The 21,295-nt window shown below is 36.8% G+C and overlaps 1 protein-coding gene across 1 annotated transcript in view; it reads right to left on the reverse strand.

Moving 5' to 3' along the window:
* Positions 1 to 21,295, reverse strand: part of LOC139889402 (uncharacterized) — a 46,309-nt gene that overhangs the window by 4,954 nt on the left and 20,060 nt on the right. Inside the window, exons 2-4 of the mRNA XM_071872357.1 lie at positions 5,447 to 5,732; positions 4,880 to 5,129; positions 4,765 to 4,802 (exon numbers count right to left, since the gene is read on the reverse strand). Coding sequence (XP_071728458.1) covers positions 4,765 to 4,802; positions 4,880 to 5,129; positions 5,447 to 5,732 — 574 coding nt within the window. The remainder of the gene's footprint in view (positions 1 to 4,764; positions 4,803 to 4,879; positions 5,130 to 5,446; positions 5,733 to 21,295) is intronic.

Consider the following 21,295-nt stretch of genomic DNA (forward strand, 5'->3'; position numbering starts at 1 on the left):
ATAACCAAGGATTTGACTCGTGCTCTTTATATTCCACCTCTTTCCCCCAGATACTACTTAGACGATTTAAGCGACCAACGGAAAAATATTGTGTGCCTATAAATATTATCGGAGGATATACGTTAAGAAATTGAACTCGACACCAATAGAACTAAGGAACTCAAAACCTATTCATTAAGGAGAAATTGTTGCCCTACATTTATGTATAGATTATTGTGAACTAAGAAATTTTCGGTTGGAAACCGATACCCTCTCCCTCGCATCCATGACCTCATGATTATTTGCACGAATCCCGTATGTTCCAAATCGACCTCCGTTCCGGTTATCATCAATTGGGGGTTAAGTGAGACGATGTCTCCTAAGCCACTTTCCGAACTCGCAACGTTAGTTGTAAATCTCTCTTAGTACCGTTTGATTTATTTAGGGCTCGCCCGTATCCATAAACCTCTTGAACCGCGTATGCAAATTCATATAGACTAATCTGTTATCGTATTTATAGATGACATCTTAACTTATTCAAGTAAAGAAGGAAAACGAACAACATCGCCATCTTAAGCTCGAACTTTTGAGAAAAGAGCAACTCTATACCAAAGTCTCTGAGTGAGAATTTCTGTTGAACGAAGTCCAATTTTCTAGACCATGATGTTTATGGTCAGGTCGTTACAATCAATCTCGAAATCAAGCCACATGTAATCAGGAAACTCTCCCAACTCAGACTTGTATTCGTAAAAATCTTAGATCTCACCGGTTGTTACCGAAGATTCATTTCTGACTTTTCTTGTGTTACACAACTTTAAACCTCTTCATGTCTGAGCCTTGAACGTGATTCTTCACACCAACCTTCCTAGCTAAATTCGTATAGCACTAGATGGAACTCAAACATGGAAATATTTCTACTTGAACGCCGAAAGGCATACTCTCTCGACTCAAAATCAACGTAACTAAAATTCGTTATTTTGCGCGAAGAATTCGAATACTAAATTGTGGATCCGATCAACTTTCTCGTCATCACGTACCACACTACATACCTATGTTATTTCACCGTTACCGTCTGATATTACTGGAATTTAAGATAACACACAATCCAACGATACTTCACTCTTCTTTGACTTAACGCCCTTGCGTTGCTGATAATCGTCCAACCATTATTCAACCCCGAACTATACAATTACGTGTACTATCTCGTTTCTCTTTCAGACTTCATTTTTTTTTTTTACAACTAGAGGCACGTTATGGCAACCTCGAGATGTAAGCTCATCCTATTCTAAGTCCTCGTTTCACTCCTATCTTTATCGCTCGCACTTCCGTTTAAGGGAACTCCTTGTAACATTTCTCCATGGATAGAGAAATTCCTCATATTACCTTAGTATTCGCCACGAGGGTGAATAGTCCTAACGAACATTCTTTTTTTTTTTCGAACCCTAACTGACTTGTTCAAACATATCTTAAGAGATCCTATTCTAACACGGTGTACCATTGCCAATTACCTCGGATCAAAATACTCGTATCGCTTCTAGTTTTGCAAGAAACCTTGGAAACCCACTTAGACATGTGTACCGCGTATCTTCCACAACCCGACGAACCGAACAAACGAACGATTTACGTCTTGGAAAGACATGTCACAAACTCGTATTGTCACCTTTAGTAGATCACTCTTACAACAGTAGTTACCACTCGTGTGTTCACGCGCACTTTCCGAAACCCTATATGACCGCTAATGTCATACCCCTGTTCATTTAACCAAAGCATCAACCACCGAAATCTGAACTCCATCAAGAAACAACAATTGAAATCATTCAAATCCGAGGAGGGCTCGAGACGATCCGTAGTCGCCAAAAGAGTTATACCAAACTTAGATGAAAACCTCACAAATCCCAGTGTGTAACCGCGTAATATTGAGAAACCGCACCTTGGAAAGGTGTAATCCATTTTGGGAAATCGAGAAAGGCTATAGCCGCAATATTGAACCTTTTGAAACCTTGGGGCGTATTGGAACCGCTTCCTACCGTTTAGAACTTCCGACTCAATTAAGTTTCCGTTTACCTTACATTTCGTGTAACAAACATAGAAACGTGTCCTGCGGAACAGGAACGTGCAATTTCTTCTAAATGCACCAACTATTGAAGACAAACTTCTCTTCATAGGAAAACCAGTTGAAACCGGGGATCGTAAAAATCCAAATTCATGAGAACACTCAAGGACGTACCTTCACTTATTCATAGCATTGACATCTCCGGTCTCGAGTGAGAGGTATCGATTATTATTTCCAACTAAATTTCGGGACGAAATTTCTTTTGAGGTGTGGATAATGTAACATCCCGCATTTTTCCGTTAAATTATTTTAACGCCCGTCTTTTTCTTTTTAAATAATACCCTTCATATCTAGATTCGTATCCTTTGTTAAGTAACATTTTAAATATTCTCGTTATCGGATTTTTAATATCTCCCGTACTTCCGTGTAATTTAAAATAATTCGTTTGGTCAATTCACGCACCCGCAACCGAACGCGAGGGACTAGTTTCGCCATTGGAGCAAAGATGTGACTAGCTTGACTAGTCAACACCCACCTCCCCATTTTCCTTTTCATTTTCATTTCCATTTTCTTTCTATACTTTCCAATTTTCTCTCAAACACCACTACAAAGAATCATCATCTAAATTCGGATTTGGAAGCTTCAACCAAAACAAAATACATATTTGGAATCCTCTCTTCATCCTCTTCAATTTGATACCAACTTCATCTCATTTGGGTAACTTTATAAAATCACTAATTTTATGTGTTCTTGAGATTTTTGAGTTATAAAGTTGTTAATTAGTGTCTATGGCTCATTGTGATGTCGTGTATGTAATTTGTATGCTCGATTCGTTGTTTTTGGTGTAACTAGTTCAATATGAAAATTACTTGCTAAATCCTTGATTTTGGATGATCAAATGTTGTTAGATTGTTAAAGTGCATGTTTTAAAAGTGTTACTAGTATCATTAGCTTCGTTTTGATGTATAGGTTGATTAAGGAAACTCCAAGAACATGATTAGTGATTTTGTGAACTTGGATTAGGGTTTGATAAGCTTTAGATGAACTTTTGATGCACCAAATGCTATGAAATATTGTAGATAAGAATTTTGTTGCAATGTGTGTATGATTACCTTCGAAACGGCATATCATACATGTAAATTGGTTGCCCGAATCATAAAATGCGTTTTAGAACTTGAAACTTTGATTATGAACGTTTAATGCGGTTTTTTGGTTGTTGTTAGTGATTAATTGCTTGATGAAATGTGCTTAGTTGTTTTCCTTGTCAAATTACCTTTCTAATGATATAGGTTATGCGTTTTAAGTATTTTCGGTGCATGAAATGTGTTATATTGTATTTTGGTTCGTGACTTGGACCATTTTTCTGCAAACTGCATGATTCCCAGGTATTGCGCGCCGCGCATTTACCCGCGCGCCGCGCAGAATCAGAGATCCAGATGTTTGCCTTCTTGGTTGAGTTCTGACCAGAAATTGCACTTGGGTGCGCGCCGCGCAACCCAGTGCGCGCCGCGCAAAAGCCCCAGGCCACTCTCTTTTGTTTTTAAATGTCACAAAAATGTTTCCGCTTAACTAAAACTCCGTTTAACATGAAACTTGACTATTAGGCTCTTATATGACTTCTCGTCTTGGGAAAATTGTCGGATACCCGACCCGACCCCGTTGACTTTGACTTTGACCAAGTTTGACTTTTAGTCAAACTTAACCAAACGATTATACAATCGTTCTAACATACTTAACTACTTGTATTGTGCATGAAACTTGACAAATTGATTCACATGCTATATTAATCGAGTCGTAACGAGCCATAGGACTAATTGAACATCTTTGACCGTTTGTGTTTACCGTTATTGATACAACCTATATGTTTAGGTCAAGACTAGCTTTGTCTTTGCACGCGTCTACTTGTTGAAGTACTTTATTAACTCTCGCGCTCAAGGTGAGATCATAGTCCCACCTTTTCAACAACTTTTATACTTTTAAATCGTGGGCTGAGAAAACATATACTTTGTTACATCTTGTACTACTTACTTTTATGTTTTGAACACAAGTGTGAAAACAAACATTCCACGTGCGAGTTAGAACAAAAATGCCTCAATTCGATTATCATTAGTTACACTTGCAGGGTGTAAGCGAGAACTTATATTGTGTGGCCATACGGGTTTAACAAACCCTCATTCGGACGGTTCGCTACCGTTATGCGGATGAAATATATTTTTGTGTTTTAGTGTGGGTTCTAGCACTGTGTGATGGGGTAACGTTGGTTAAGTTTTGATAATTGAGTGCTCGCGTATAACAACACTTTTGGAATGCAAATGATTTGGATAATCTACGTTATGGAAATACAAAATATTGTGGTTCAAAAACAACGTTTAATACTTACTAAACCTATGATTTCACCAACGTTTTCGTTGACAGATTCTTCTATGTTTTCTCAGGTTTTGAATGCTTAGTGATACATGCTTCCGCACTCTTTTGATACTTGCTTGGATGTCGAGTATACATGCATTTTGGAGCATCTTTTGAACTTATTTAAACTGTGTCGCATAGTTTTCATTTGTACTTATAACGTTGTAACTTAACTTGTGGTCAATTATCTTTGTAAACTTTGAAACAATCTTTACACTTGAATGGATGCGACATATTTTGGGTCAAACGTCTGTTTTAAAGACTTATGACCAGGTAATGGGACCTACGTAGTCGACGCCGTCACTTGACGATTTGTCGGGGTCGCTACAACTCCATTGGTAGATTGTTCAACATCATACTCGATCTGTATAATCACAGTTTCATTACTTAACACGTGAAAAAGGTGTTAAGTACGATAAGTTTATGTCAAAAATAACCTACAAGGCAGTCATGGATTCCTGTGTTCTGCCAAGTATCAGTAACGTCCAGTATAAAGACTTTAACAGGTACAACAAAGTCACTCCAATCAACCCATCTAACTGTGTACTTCAAGTAAACGTTTCTATTAACACTTTCAACCCCATTTTTTACTGCGCATTGTGTTCCATCGTAGCAACATTTAAACCCTCCCAGATAACTTGACTTTAGTAGCTGATTGTATTCATCCTTAGTCACATTATATAAGTTACATCTGCAAAACAGTAACATACAAACCATGCATTAAATTTTGTAATGTTGGAGGAGTTTGGCCATATGGAGTTGCTTATGTAAAACTAAAATAAAATAAAAAATCTCTAAAAAACAAGCAGTTAGTACATAAACATTTTTATAAACACAAATAAACACTATACAATTGACAAATTCCAAACACCCCCAAAGTATATAAAACCGACTTAAGTATTTTCCCTATCAGGGAAGGAAAATATTTTTAAACAAATATACACAGTCTAACCACATTATTCCATAACAAATTAATTATTCAGTGATCGGTTAAAAATTAGTTAATACCTGCATTCCGTACATCCCAAAGGATCTATTGCACCCCGAGTGTCAATTGCGTGAATATTAAACATCCATTTCTCTTCATATCCAGCAGGAACATATAGTGGATTACCGACTTCGATTCCATATGGATCAGGAACATATGTGGAAGTTTTTCTAGTTTCAGATCCTAATCCAAAAAACTCGGGAAGATTATTTGTACACACTCCACCGTTTCCAGCAATAATGTGATCTGATTTTTGAAAAACACGATTGCCATTATTATACGTTATATTTATAACGCCTTTACGTTGATAGTGTTAGGAAGAGGGGATCGCCTGAACGTTGAGAGATATAAATTTGAGAGAAAAACAACTCTATTACTCACAAGAATAGATTTACAGAGTATTACAAAACTCTTACAAAAAAAACTCTCAAACTCACACACTCTCTAGGTTGTAATTACACTTCTCTGAGTGATTTAGGATGATTTACAATTGAGGTTTGCACCTCTATTTATAGTAAAAATTCTATGGCGGTGGAAGGGTGTGAACGGAGATGGTGGGCGGCCGTCATCGTGTTCATCTTTGCTTCTTCTACATGGTGTTCAAAGAAGGCTACTTTGAACATCTAGAAGGTGAGCTTCTAGATTGTAGGCCGGAAACTTTCAATTCTCCCCCTCCAGCCGAATCCACGAATATTCCAGTTATGTCTCTGCATAACTCCAACTTCTCTCGAGTCACCACATTTGTTAACATATCCGCAGGATTCTCCTTTGTATGGATCTTCACTAGTCTCAACAGTTGTCGATTAATTACCTCGCGTATCCAATGATAGCGAATATCAATATGTTTTGTACGGGAATGGTACATGGAGTTCTTGCTCAAATCTAGAGCACTCTGACTGTCACAATGTACCTTGTACTCCTTTTGCTTGATTCCAAATTTTTGGAGATAACGCTTTAACCACAACATTTCTTTTCCAGCTTCTGCGGCAGCAATATACTCTGCTTCAGTTGTGGATAATGCAACACACCTCTGTAGTCTTGACTGCCATGAAACAGCTCCCCCTGCAAAAGTGTAAATGAATCCTGAAGTAGATTTCCTACTATCAGGATCTCCGGCCATATCCGCATCTGTATAGCCTTCCAAGATTGGATCAGCTCCCCCGTAACAAAGACATATCTTCTTTGTACCTTTAAGATATCTGAGAATCCATTTTACCGCATTCCAATGCTCTTTCATGGGGTTAGAGAGAAAACGACTCACTGTTCCCACTGCATGAGCAATATCGGGCCTTGTACACACCATCGTATACATCAAACTTCCAACTGCTGAGGAATATGGTACTGACGACATCTCCCCGATCTCTTCCTTGGATGAGGGACAAGAACTCTTGCTTAACTTGAAATGGTTAGCTAATGGAATGCTAACGGGTTTGGCATTGTTCATATTGAAACGTGAAAGCACTCGTTCAATATACTTCTCCTGAGATAGCCATAACCTTTTATTCTTCCTATCTCGGGTTATCTGCATTCCCAAAATCTGTTGAGCCTGTCCTAAGTCTTTCATGTCAAAAGACTTAGAGAGTTCCTTCTTCAGCTGGTTGATCTTCGTTGCGTCTTTCCCTACGATCAAAATATCGTCTACATAAAGTAGAAGAGCAACGAAATCTCCTTCAGAAAACTTCTGAATGTAGACACACTCATCTGCTGCAGTTTTCTTGTACCCGTGACTCACCATGCACGAGTCAAACTTCTTGTACCACTGCCTAGGTGCCTGCTTTAAACCGTACAAACTTTTCTTCAGCTTGCATACGAGATTATCTCCTGAAACCTCAAAACCTTCTGGCTGCTCCATGTAAATTTCTTCATGTAAATCTCCATGAAGAAAAGCTGTCTTTACATCCATCTGTTCAAGCTCCAAGTTTATACTTGCGACCAATCCAAGTATGACTCTAATTGAAGTCATCTTGACTACTGGTGAAAATATCTCGTCAAAATCAATCCCTTTCTTCTGTTGGAATCCTTTGACTACAAGTCGTGCTTTGTATTTCACCATGATGTCAAAGCTAAGGGGTATAAAATACTATTAAATTTTAGCAGAAAATACTATTAAATACGATACAATTTTACACAAGATATTTATTTATTTAGAGAACGGATATACTTAAACCTTGCTACAACACTTATAGGCAGTGTACCTAATCGTACAGTAGTGTAGTTTTTAGTAAGTCCGGTTCGTTCCACAGGGAATCTTTTTTAAACAAAGCTCAACGCTATATTAGTTTACTTTTATAAAAATACAAATATATATATAAGTAATATTATTATTATAAAGGGGGGTTTTTACCGTTTAATGACCGGTTTGTCGATTTTAAAACTTTAGTCGCAGTTAAAACCAAATAAATACAAGACTTTTAAATTAAAGCATAAAGTAAATAACGATAATGAAATTGCGAATAATAAAAGTGCGATAAAATAAACTTGCGATAATTAAAAAGTACGATAATTAAAAGTGCAATTAAATACAATAACAATAAAAATGCGATAATTAGAAGTGCAATTAAATATAAAATAAAGGAAATTAAATATGAAATAAAAGAATTATGCTTATTTAAACTTCCGTAATCATGATGTTTGACGTGTTGATTTTAGTTTTATGCCCATGGGTTAATTGTCCTTTGTCCTGGATTATTTAATATGTCCATACGGATTTGTCCATAATAATCCATCAGTCATAAATATAAAGAGCGAAAGCCTTCGTCAAATTATTCTTATTCCCGAAGTCAAATATTCCAACTAATTGGGGATTCGAATTGTAACAAGGTTTTAATACTTTGTTTAATGAATACACCAGGTTATCGACTGCGTGTAAACCAAGGTTTTACTACTTTGTTAATAATTACACCAATTACCCTTGAATGTAATTCACCCCTGTTTCAACGAGTTTATTAACTATTAATCCAGTTCCGTATCCGGTAAAATGAATAATTATTGGTATTTATAGATAACCCGCCCACCGTACCCAGTCAAGCGTATGTGGTTATATATAAATACGTCGAATTATAAGTTTGTATATTAAATTAACAAGGTATTGTTTAGTTAATATAAAACCCATTAATAGCCCATAGTCTAATTTCCACACGTGTCGTTCTTTTGTCCAAACCCCAATTATGGTACAAAGCCCAATTACCCAATTTTAGTAATTAGCCCAACATCATGATTACTTCGGATTAAATAAGCATAATAATAACTTAGCTACGAGACATTAATATAAAAAGGTTGAACATAACTTACAATGATTAAAAATAGCGTAGCGTTACACGGACAGAATTTCGACTTACACCCTTACAACATTCGCTAACATACCCTTATTATTAGAATTATAATTAAAATTAAAATATAAATTATAAATATATATATATATATATATATATATATATATATATTTTACGTATGAGGAGAAGAAGAAAAAAGATGATGATTACGATCAGAATGCGCGAGCTTTATAGGGATTTTCTGAAATTGGGGCTCCGCGACTCGCGGACTTTTTGGCCTTCAAACTCCGCGAGTCGCGGAGTTTGAATTTACAGCTCAGATACTTTGGAGTCTTTCTTGCCGACGGATTTATAAATATATATAATATATTAAATAATTATAAGAATTATTTAAATATTATATTATATTTATGTGCATAGTTGATTTGTAATTTTTAGTCCGTTGCGTCGAGCGTTGAAAGTTGACTCATGTCCCGGTTCCGGATTTTCGAACGTCCTTGCGTACAATTTAATATCTTGTACTTTGCGTTTTGAATCTTGTACTCTTGTAATTTCGAGACGTTTCTTATCAATAATTGGAACCTTTTTGATTGTCTTTTGTACTTTTGAGCTTTTTGATCGTTTGCGTCTTCAATTCGTCGAATCTGTCTTTTGTCTTCACCTTTTATTATTTAAACGAATATCACTTGTAAATAGAACAATTGCAACTAAAAGCTTGTCTTTCTTGAGGAATAATGCTATGAATTATATGTTCATTTTTAGCATTATCAAATATTCCCACACTTGAGCGTTGCTTGTCCTCAAGCAATATCGTCTTGAAATACTAGAATCACTTCTTTATTCTTCACACTTTGTACATCAGTGATTTTCTATACGGCGGTATAAACAATGGTAGTAACGATATGGTTTACAGTCCCACATGACTATAAAAATTTAGATCCATTAAGGAAATTGGATCTTTATGAAAACATTTGATCTTTTGAAAATTAAATCTAGTTTTTACCCTAGATAAGTTTTCCGAGATAACCCTTTACCGGTGTTTGCAAAATATTTTTGTGGGTTTGGTGGGTTTCAGTTTTGAAAATTTTAGCTCAAAACTTATGGTTTTGTGTCACCCACTTGCTAACCTTGTATTTGGAAAGCAACACGTCCAGTTCACTTGTCCCGTATATTACCTTTCGGTAAACTACCGTCCGGTTGTAAAGGAAAGCATTGAACAAGCAACTGTTCAGGCAATGTCCCCTGACATGCTTTTAATTATGGTCTATAACGTGTCGGACGCAATTACTATCCTTGGTAGGAGCAATAGTAAAGCTCACCCTTATAATTTTTCGGTATGGCACAAGGTCCTGTCTTTGACCACTATGCAACCACCGTTCTTACGGTTGACACCCGTTTTAGTTCAGGTGACCTAATGAATTCCAGGTGAATTCCTAGGATTTTACGTTCAATGGTAATGAACGCATTGAAAATAGGGTTTTCAGAAAACAAATCGGTTTGTAATTTTGATCAAAATATTTTCTCGTTCAAGCTCAAGTTTAGATATCATTGAATTCCATGAGTTTGAATTCTCAATCTTTAAGGTCAATCTCTAGAATTGAGTAATATCAGTCTTAAAAGCTGATTTTTAATCTTTAAGGAGATTATCCTTTCTGGGGATCTGATTCATTAGTCTTATCCAGCTAATTTGCATGGTGCCCCCCCATTGTACGAGATAAATCCTTCTCATGGTTAGGATAAATCTGACCACTTGGCGACCCTGTTTAATGCTGAGGTCCTTGGATTTCCTGCTGATTTTAGTGATGACTTTTCTGGATTTTTCGTCAACCTACAGCTGGCCTGGACGACAACTTCATGACCTAAATCAAGAAGCGCGTTTCTTTTTCGGAAGACTTTACTTCCTTTTAATGATGGAATTGATTCATCGTGTAGATCCATTTCTTCTTTTCTTTCATCGGGTAAAACAGTTTAGTTTAGTCCAAAGCAAAAGTATTTTCAGTTATTTGTTACAGATATATGTGACATATGTTTAAGATAACTTGGTAAATTTTCCCACACTTGGCTTTTATTTTCCTTTTTATCGTCCTCTATTCCATTTTAAATGAATTTTAACATTTTGGTTTGTTTCTCAATTTATGTCCTTTCCGAGGTAACAATAATTTCGGTGTTAAAACCTAGTTTTATCGTTCATAAATATGTATAAACATGATTTTGAGTTCATTTAATTGAAAATTTTGAAAATTTTTACTAGAATTGGGTAGTCAGTATATAAGACCAGGGCTGTTCTTTATTATCAGAGAGCACTAGATTCTAATACAACTACTGCTTTACTAGTATTTTTAATGGTAACCAAGTGTATAAAGTAAAAAATTTTAAAATCCGAAAGAATTTAACCCCTTCCCACACTTAAGATCTTGCAATGCCCTCATTTGCAAGAAATCAGGAATAATTTAAATTATTGAGGGTGATTTGTGTGAAAATGATTAAATTTTTACCAAAGTTTCCAAATATATTGGCTTTTGTTTGCTGAATGATAAATGGTGCACATCATTTGTTCATTCCGTCTTGTTGTTATTTCACATATATTTTGCATCTTGTCGTCAAAATTAGTTGCTTTTGCTGAACTTAATGCCAGTCTTTGAAAATGCGTTGTTTTACCCTGTTGTGTACATAAGATAAACTGCAAACATATATACATATTTTTGAAGTTTGGTATATTACCCCACATTCAAAAATTATTAAAATCTAAGAATAAAAGTTAGAAAATTATAAAAACTATTACAATATTAACAAAAGTATTAAACGTATCAATCATTACAAATTACAAAATAAATAAAACTAAGTATACTAGGGATGATACTGGTACCAATAGGGGTTTCAGGCATAACCATAGGTGCTATAGAATGCTTCGGCAGGGTTATACGTAGGATACGGTGGCTGCATCTCTATAGACCAGGGAGGGAAGATGGGTTTCGGTGTAGGAATATAGTTTCTACCTATATGTTGGCAATGAGCTATGATTTGGTTCTGATGAACTTGCCAATCTTCAAATGCTCTCTGTCTAGCATTTTCGTATTCCTGAGAAGCTATAAACCTTTGCATTTCTTGCATCTCATTCCCCCCTCCTACATTACCTTGCTGTTGGTTTCTCTCAACCTATGGATGTCTACCATGGTATGGTACTGCGGCGTTATTTCGCCTCTTCAAAACTTTCGCACCATGGTATACATTTAAACCTATAGTATCGCGGGGTTCCGGTTCTTCTACTAATAATCCCCCCTGACTTATATCCACACCGAGATATTCACCAATCAAAGTAATAAAAATACCACCTCCTATTATGCTATGCGGTCGCATCCCCCTAACCATAGCTGATAAATAATAACCCACACAATACGGTATACTTACAGCGCTTTGTAGGTCTCGAATACACATATGGTAAAACAAATCCTGTTCATTTACTTTTTCCTTGTTCTTACCCCTTTGTGTAATCGAATTAGCTAAAAACCTATGAATTACTCTTAATTCAGCTCTATCTATGTCCAAATAAGAGTAATTTCCCCCTTTGAAACGGTGATGGCTTGTCATTTGACTCCACACACCGTGTGTATCAAAATTTTCATCTATCTTTCTACCGTTTAGTATCAACCCTCTACAATCAGCAGATGCTAACTCCTCAGGCGTATATATACGTAAAGCCTGAGCCATGTCTAGTAAAGACATGTGGCGCATCGAACCGCCTAACAAAAATCTAATAAAAGAACGATCGGTTAAACTAGCTACCCGATCATTCAACTCTATACTACACAACAATTCTTCACACCATACTTTATATACAGGTCTACGCATGGTGAATAAACATACCCAGTCATTAAAAGTAGAATTACCATACCTCTGTACAAGTAATTCCCTAATTGGCCCGGCCAATTCTACAGCTTCTAAGGGTCCTCATTCTATGACCCTCGGTACCTCAACAACCTTAGAATGAAGAGTATGCAAACCCCTTTGATATTTTGGATAATCTATCCAAAGTCTGTCAAATCTCAGGTTCGGGTGCAACTCTTCCAAGTGCATATCAGAAAAGGTCATGACTGGATGAGGTATATCCTGCTTGTAGTAGTTATCCACCTCCTGTTGTTCCGCATTCTCAGCAGGAGCATTGCGGGCTTGGTGTCACGACCCTACTTTTTCCGTTATCTTTTTCCGTTAATTATTTAACGACCGTTAACTGTTAGTGTGCCACGTCATTTCTATAACCTATATTATTATTTTTGTAATAATATATATATAATAATTATTATGTGTTATGTGAATATATGTATTCATATTTTAATTTATACGTTTCTACGTCTCGCGGATTTCATCCGGCGAATCTTTTCGGTTTTTAAACCAACGGTCGAGCTTTCGGGATTTTTAAATCCTAAATATTTTAAATATGATATTTTATGATCATATTATTATTAGGTGTATTTATATTTATTTTTCGTCGCGCGTTTGATATCTTTCCGGATTTTTAATCGCGTAAGTGTGTTTTCGCGTTTCGGGATTCGTTCGGGCTTTCGGGCCATAAGGAATTCTTCATTTAACAAATTTGGGCTAGTGGGGCCCACCCCACACACCCCATTCGGCCGAAGTCCACCAAGGGGGAGAGTAAACTCCCTTGATTTTTCTTTTTCCACTTCATTTTACAAAATCATTAAACCTAATTCTATTTTGAGCTCTCCTCCTCCCTTCTCCCTTTTAGGCCGTCACCACCATCACCATTCATCATCATCTTCACCACTTTTTATTGCTTGGATCATCAATTGGCTTGCATAATCGGATTCCTCTCGTCTTTCTCTACACATCCATATTCTTTGATTCTCGATTTGGGTATAAACCCTAACCCTAGAACTTTTCATATTTATTTATATTTCTGTATTTTGAGTTTATATTATTAGTATGATGTATATTAGTTGTTGTAATGTTGTTTGGATGCGTAGAATTACTCGTTTGCATATGTTTTCGGTTTGTAAATTTTGGACAGCAGTTTTATTCGTATATTATGACTTTGTAACTGATATGAATGTTAAAATAAAGTACATAAATGAGTTCCTCTCATCAAGACATTAATTTTAGACTCCGGATTCATGTCGTTTCGATTCCCGGAGCCCTAGATATGCTTAATTTGGTTTTTGTTAAAGGTTGAAAGGTGTTCTTGGCATGAACAAGGTTGGGTCCGACTTTGTGACCATCCTTGGTGTCTTTAGGGTGTGTCATTTGGTTAGGACTGATGGTGGGACGAATTTTCATGTTCGGGTCACCTAAATCCGAGCCACGGTTCACCCGTTGTGCCCGAATTACTGTTTTGAGTAAATTGATTTCCCAAATGTTGTCATGGCTGATATCCACGACCTAGGGACTGTTCTTGGAGTGTTCTTGAGTTCATAATTGTGTCGGGTGGTTTGAGTAGGTGAAGTTGCATATGTGGCTTGCCCGAAACCGACATCCGGGGCTCAAGATACGACCCGATGAACTTTTAAACTTAAAACTTATGGTTAATGATTAAACTTATGTTAAAATTAATGGATTTCATTATTAATTAATTACTTATGATAAAAGAAGTAATTATTATTATTTAAAACTTATGATATAAATATTTATTATATCATTTAATTATTAATTATAATTTAATTAACATTTTAATTAAACTTATGATTAATAATACTTTTATTATTAAAGGAAAATACTTATGATAAGTATTAAATTTGTTTTTGAGAAATTATTAAAAGACTTATAATAAATATTAAATAATTATTTAATTATTATAAGACTTAATTATTATTTAATTATGATTTAATAATTAAATACTTATGATTTAATAATTTTAATTAGAAACTTATGATATGATTAATAATTCATTATTAATTAATAATACTTATGATATGATTTAAAATTTATTATAAATTAATAATATTTATATTATGATTAATATTTAATTAATTAATTAAATACTTATGTTATACTAATTATAACATTTCAACTTATATTAACTTTAATAATTCATTTTATTTAATTAAACTTATGTTAAGACATTATTATACACTTTTGACTTTAAATAACATTATAACCTATGTCATTATTGTAACTTACACTTTTAAAATTAATGTTGACTATGTTTGACCAAGGTTGACTTTTGAGTTGACTTTCGGTTGACTTTGACTTTTAGTTGACTTCTGTTGACTTTCTAAATAAGGAAACTTTCCTAACTTCAAAACTTTCTAAAAATAGAAATTTCTAAATTTGGAAACTTTCCAAAAATAGAAACTTTCCTAAAATAGAAACTTTCCAAAAATAGAAAACTTTCCAAAAATGGAAACCTGCTAAAAATAGAAACTTTCTAAAAATAGAAAGTGTGTGTCCTTATGCTGTTCCAATCAAACCGATGCTTGCTGAGTAATGTTCTATGTCTACTTGCAACATGTACAATAGCTATCATACTAAGACTTGACCTAAGTTAGTTATTTATGTCGACCTGCTTTATTTATAGGTCGGCGTTGTGATCTTTCTTGATCACTTTACTTTATTTGCTGTTCGCTTGTTTGTGAGATTTCTTCAGTTGCTATTTAAGGTGAGTTATAGTCCCGTTTTTTACATACTTTTCAAAGTATATTTTTGGGATGTGATTACATGCAGATTTTTATTTACGGTTAGACACAAGTAACAGTTAAATTTAATTATTCATTGTGAGTTGGACAAAAATATTCCCTAGTCTGGTAACTGTAATCATTGGTTTCTACCGGTGAACGCGAATCCTACGGATAGATCTATCGGGTTTGACAACCCCATTTCGAGCTAGTCGCGCTAGCAATTTATAATCGGAATGTTTAGTACTTCGTAATTTGTTGTAGATACACTGTCCAAGTGTATATTTTTTTATTGTGTTTGGCAAGGGTAAATAAAGGGTTAAGTGGTTACCAGGTGGCTCGTTGATAATGGAATAATGTTTAATGTTTTCTAACATTTTTAAATCTTGTGGTCTAAAGTTTACTTATTTATTTAAACCTATAATTCACTCAACCTTTGTGTTGACAGTTTACTTGCATGTTTTCACAGGTACTTGAGTTATTTGATGCTTCCGCTGTCGTTAGAAGAGTCTGCATGCATTTGGGCAGATTTTATGAAACTATTTATGAAACTTAAGTTTGCATTCCATTTTGGATAATTTAAATTGTGGGTTTGTTGGCAATGTTTTGTGTCAACTTTTGGTTCATTACTATGGTTGGTTGATTTTAAACTACTTAATTGGGTTTGTTTCCTTTTTGGGCAACATTTTGAAATAAAAGAATGCAACTTTGTTTATTTAATTCATTTAAGTCCGATCAAGCTATGGGACCAACTGACGGATCCGTTAAGTGTTTTGACGGGGTCGTCACATGTGGTATCAGAGCTCTGGTTGTAGGGAACTAGGCGGTCTTAATGTGGTCAATCCGTGGTTATTAGGGTGCATTAGAGTCTAGTCTACAGCCCGACCTTTTTGCTATAGCATTATTATGCATTTCATTTCGTATAAGTTATATTATTAGCTTTTATATCATTTTGGTATGTGGTTTGCGGTTTTGCTGTTTGCAGATGTCGACTTCGAGCGATAACTCTGTTGCTGCTCCTGCTCCACCGTCTCCTGCTAGACGTCGTGCTAATCAACCAGAGATCGATGATCCTGTTCATTACTATTTTTCTACCATTACTCATATGAACCGGGCTTATAATGAGGTGACACGTATTAACGCCCTTAGTGATTGTTTGCGCACCTTGCCACATAATGAAGTTATGGACGAGATTCGTGCCGACATGGGTAACTTTATCACTTTCAAGCATAGGGTTGAGGATGCGAACCGCAAGCGTGATCGAGAAGTTAATGCTAAGTTCGAGGCTCTCGAGAGCACTGTTCGTGTGTTGAAGGAAGAGTTGGATGTTGTGAAAGGGAAGTTGCGTAAGTATGAGGATCCTGCTGAGACTCATGCTGGACCAGCTTATCACACCCGCTCTAAGCGAATGTGATGTGATTATTCATATTGATTATCTATTTCATCAGACTTAATGTCCTTCTTATACATACATTTTGGGTTATGTACGGCGTTTTGCCGAGGATTTTATTAAGATTTTCTTATGGGATATATTTTTCATTATGTATGGATGGTTATTTTTATGACATCTATTATCATTATCATGTTTTATTTCTGATGTTGTGGCTCTTGGCATGTTATATTATGCGTAATATATGTTCATGTATGTTAGGTGCTATGTATGTTGTATGATGTTATCATAAAATATGTATGCATGTGATGGTTATTTCTATAACAATCATAACTGTCATGTTATTACTCATAGTGTTAGTTGACTAATATCTTAATGGTTAGTCTTTTCGTGTTTTGATCTATTCCTTTATGACACTAGTATTATTCTTGGTACTAACGGATGTGTTATTCTATTTTGAAGATCATGCCTCCAAGAGAGTCCACTGAAGCGCGTATGCAACGCCTGATCAATGAAGGAATTGCTGCTGCTATGGCAGCAAATGCTAATGTTAACGCCAATGTGAACAACAACCAGGTGGGATGCTCCCACAAGACTTTTATGGCTGGTCGACCCCAAGAATTCAGTGGTACGGAAGGACCAATAGGGCTTACTCGTTGGTTCGAGAAAATCGAATCTATTTTCAGGGTCAGTCGGGTCCGTGAAGAGGACAAAGTTAGTTTCGCTAGTTGCACTCTCAAGGATAGTGCCTTGACATGGTGGAACAATCTGGTTAGTAGTTTGGGAAGCGATGTAGCTTATGGTTTGGCCTGGAATGATTTTAAAGAAAGATTGATCACCCGCTATAGACCTCGGGGTGAGCTTAAGAAGCTAGAGGTTGAGCTCAAGAATTTGAAAATGCATGGCACCGAGTTAGATGCCTATGAACGAAGGTTTTTCGAGTTAACTTTGCTGTGTCCTAGGGTTTATGCGGATGAGGACCACAAAATTGAGGCTTACATTGATGGTTTGTCCGAGAAGATTGAACACGGGGTTGAGTCCAGTGAACCCCAGACTATTGAGGCAGCTATGTCTATGGCCCACAAACTTAATGACAAGGTGTTGAGAAGAAGCAAGACTACAGTTGTTGAAAGTAGTGAGGAGGTTGTCAAGAAGGCTGACAATGGGAAACGAAAGTGGGATAACAACCGCAATCAAAACCAGGGTCAGCAGAAGAAACAGGATACCTCAGGTGCTAATAACAGAAATCAGCGTGTGTGTCCTCGTTGCTATAAAGTTCATGATGGTTACTGCACAGTTACTTGTAAGAGGTGCTCTAAGCAAGGGCACATTGCTAAAGATTGTACAGTGCTTTTGCCGGGGTCTGCTACTCCCGTGACTGGTGGTAATAATAATAATGTTGGTAATAGAGGTGGTAATGGTAACGGTAATGGGAAATCGAATAATGGAGGTAATCCATGGGTTTGTTATGAGTGTGGGAAGCCGGGGCATTTCCGAGATGCTTGTCCCAACAAGAAGACTGCAGAGACTGCACGCGGCAGAGCGTTCAACATTAATGCTAAGGATGCGGAGGAAGATCCTAAGCTTGTTACTGGTACGTTCTCAGTCAACGATTTATCAGTTTATGTGTTATTTGATTCAGGGGCTGATTTAAGTTTCGTGTCGAGTAAATTAAGTCTGAGAATCAAAACGCCGTTAACTCTCTTAGACAATACTTATGTTGTTGAAGTAGCTAATGGTAAGGAACTTACTGCTAAGACTGTACATCGTAAGTGTAACATTAATCTGGGTGGTAGGGATTTTGAGATAGATTTGATACCGATTGAACTTGGTAGTTTTGATATTGTTATTGGTATGGATTGGTTGTCCGCGAACCGTGCCGAGATCGTCTGTTATGATAAGGCTATTCGTATTACTGATGTGATTAGAGAGCCACTGATGGTCTTTGGAGATAAGAAATGCACACAGTTAAACCTTATCAGCTGTATGAAAGTTCGAAAACATCTCCGCAAAGGCTGTCATGCTATCCTTGCTCATGTTGTTGATCCTAGTAAGGAAGTGAAGAACGTTGATGACGTTCATATTGTTAGGGATTTTCCCGAGGTGTTTCCCGATGACTTACCTGGCCTTCCGCCGCAACGCGCGGTAGAATTTCAGATTGATCTAGTTCCTGGCGCTGCTCCTGTAGCACGTGCTCCTTATCGTCTTGCGCCTTCTGAACTTCAAGAATTGTCAAGTCAACTCCGTGAGTTGTTAGACAAAGGTTTTATTCGTCCTAGTTTGTCCCCTTGGGGAGCTCCTGTTCTGTTTGTTAAGAAGAAGGATGGTTCTTTTCGTTTATGCATTGATTATCGTGAACTGAATAAGCTCACTGTTAAAAATCGTTATCCTCTTCCGAGAATCGATGATCTGTTCGATCAACTTCAAGGTTCTTCTGTTTATTCAAAAATTGATCTTCGTTCTGGCTATCATCAGTTGCGTGTTAAAGAATTTGATGTTTCAAAAACTGCTTTTCGCACCCGTTACGGTCACTTTGAATTTCTTGTTATGCCGTTCGGATTGACAAATGCACCTGCTGTGTTCATGGACCTCATGAACCGTGTGTGTAGACCCTATCTGGACAAGTTCGTTATAGTTTTCATCGACGACATCCTTATCTATTCTAAGAGTGATGAAGAGCACGAAGAACATTTGAGGTTAGTGCTTGATTTGTTAAAGAAAGAAGAGTTATACGCTAAGTTCTCTAAGTGTGCTTTTTGGTTAAGAGAAGTTCGGTTCCTTGGTCACATTGTTAGCAAACAAGGAATACAAGTTGATCCTGCTAAAATTGAGGCGATTGAAAAGTGGGAAACTCCGAAAACTCCTACTCAAATTCGTCAGTTCTTAGGATTGGCAGGTTACTATCGAAGGTTCATCCAGGATTTCTCTCGTATAGCGAAACCTCTGACTGCTTTAACGCATAAGGGGAAAAAGTATGAGTGGAAGGATGAACAGGAGAATGCTTTTCAGATTTTGAAGAAGAAGTTGACTACCGCTCCGATATTGTCCCTACCGGAGGGTAATGATGATTTTGTTGTTTATTGCGATGCATCACGACAAGGCTATGGTTGCGTTTTGATGCAACGAAAGAAGGTTATTGCGTATGCGTCACGTCAGTTGAAGGTTCACGAACAGAACTATACAACTCATGATTTAGAGTTGGGAGCTGTTGTTTTTGCACTGAAGATTTGGAGACACTATCTTTTAGGTGTTAAGAGTACTGTGTACACCGATCATAAGAGTCTTCAACATATTCTCGATCAAAAACATTTGAACATGAGACAACGAAGATGGATTGAGACGTTGAATGATTATGATTGTGACCTTTTGTATCATCCGGGTAAAGCCAATGTTGTGGCTGATGCTTTGAGTCGTAAAGAAAGGGCTGAACCTCGAAGGGTTAGAGCTTTGAATATGACAGTTAGATCAAACCTCGTTAGGCAGATTCTTGAGGCACAACAAGAAGCCTTAAAGGAGGAGAATTTCGTGAAAGAGAATGTAGCCAAAGTAGCTAAGAAGTTTGAAGTACGAGCTGATGGAACTAGATACTTTGCGGGACGTCTTTGGGTTCCGAAGTTTGGAGGTCTTCGACAGTTGATTTTAGATGAGGCTCATAAGTCTAGATACTCTATTCATCCTGGTTCAGGGAAGATGTATCAGGATCTTAAGGAGCTGTATTGGTGGCATAATTTGAAGGGTGACATAGCTATGTATGTGTCTAAGTGTTTGACCTGTTCTAAGGTCAAAGCTGAACATCAAAAACCGTCCGGATTGTTGGTACAACCAGAAATTCCCGAGTGGAAGTGGGAAGGTATCACTATGGATTTTATCACTAAGTTACCAAGAGTTTCGAGTGGCTACGATGCGATTTGGGTGATTGTAGATCGACTCACTAAGTCGGCTCACTTTTTGCCGATTAGGGAAACCGATTCCATGGAGAAACTCACCCGTTTGTATTTGAAAGAGATTGTTTCGAGGCATGGTGTTCCCGTTTCTATAATTTCCGACAGAGATAGTCGATTTGTATCGAGATTTTGGCAATCGTTGCAAGAAGCCTTGGGCACTAGATTGGATATGAGCACCGCTTATCATCCTCAAACGGATGGTCAAAGTGAGAGGACCATTCAGACATTAGAAGATATGTTGCGAGCTTGTGTGATTGATTTTGGGAATGGGTGGGATAAGTATTTGCCGTTAGCTGAGTTTTCCTATAACAACAGTTATCACGCAAGTATTAAAGCCGCACCGTTTGAAGCTTTGTACGGTAGGAAGTGTAGGTCTCCTGTCTGTTGGAATGAGGTTGGGGATGCTCAACTCACGGGTCCAGAAATTATTCATGAGACTACCGAGAAGATTGTACGAATTAAGGAAAGATTGAAAACTGCTAGAAGTCGGCAAAAGAGTTATGCCGACAAAGGAAGGAAAGATGTTGAATTTCAAGTTGGTGATCGTGTTATGTTAAAGGTTTCGCCTTGGAAGGGTGTTATTCGTTTTGGTAAAAGAGGGAAGTTAAGTCCTCGTTTCGTGGGACCGTTTGAGATC

The sequence above is a fragment of the Rutidosis leptorrhynchoides genome, chromosome 2 (genome assembly GCF_046630445.1).
Source record: "Rutidosis leptorrhynchoides isolate AG116_Rl617_1_P2 chromosome 2, CSIRO_AGI_Rlap_v1, whole genome shotgun sequence".
NCBI classification, from domain to species: domain Eukaryota; kingdom Viridiplantae; phylum Streptophyta; class Magnoliopsida; order Asterales; family Asteraceae; genus Rutidosis; species Rutidosis leptorrhynchoides.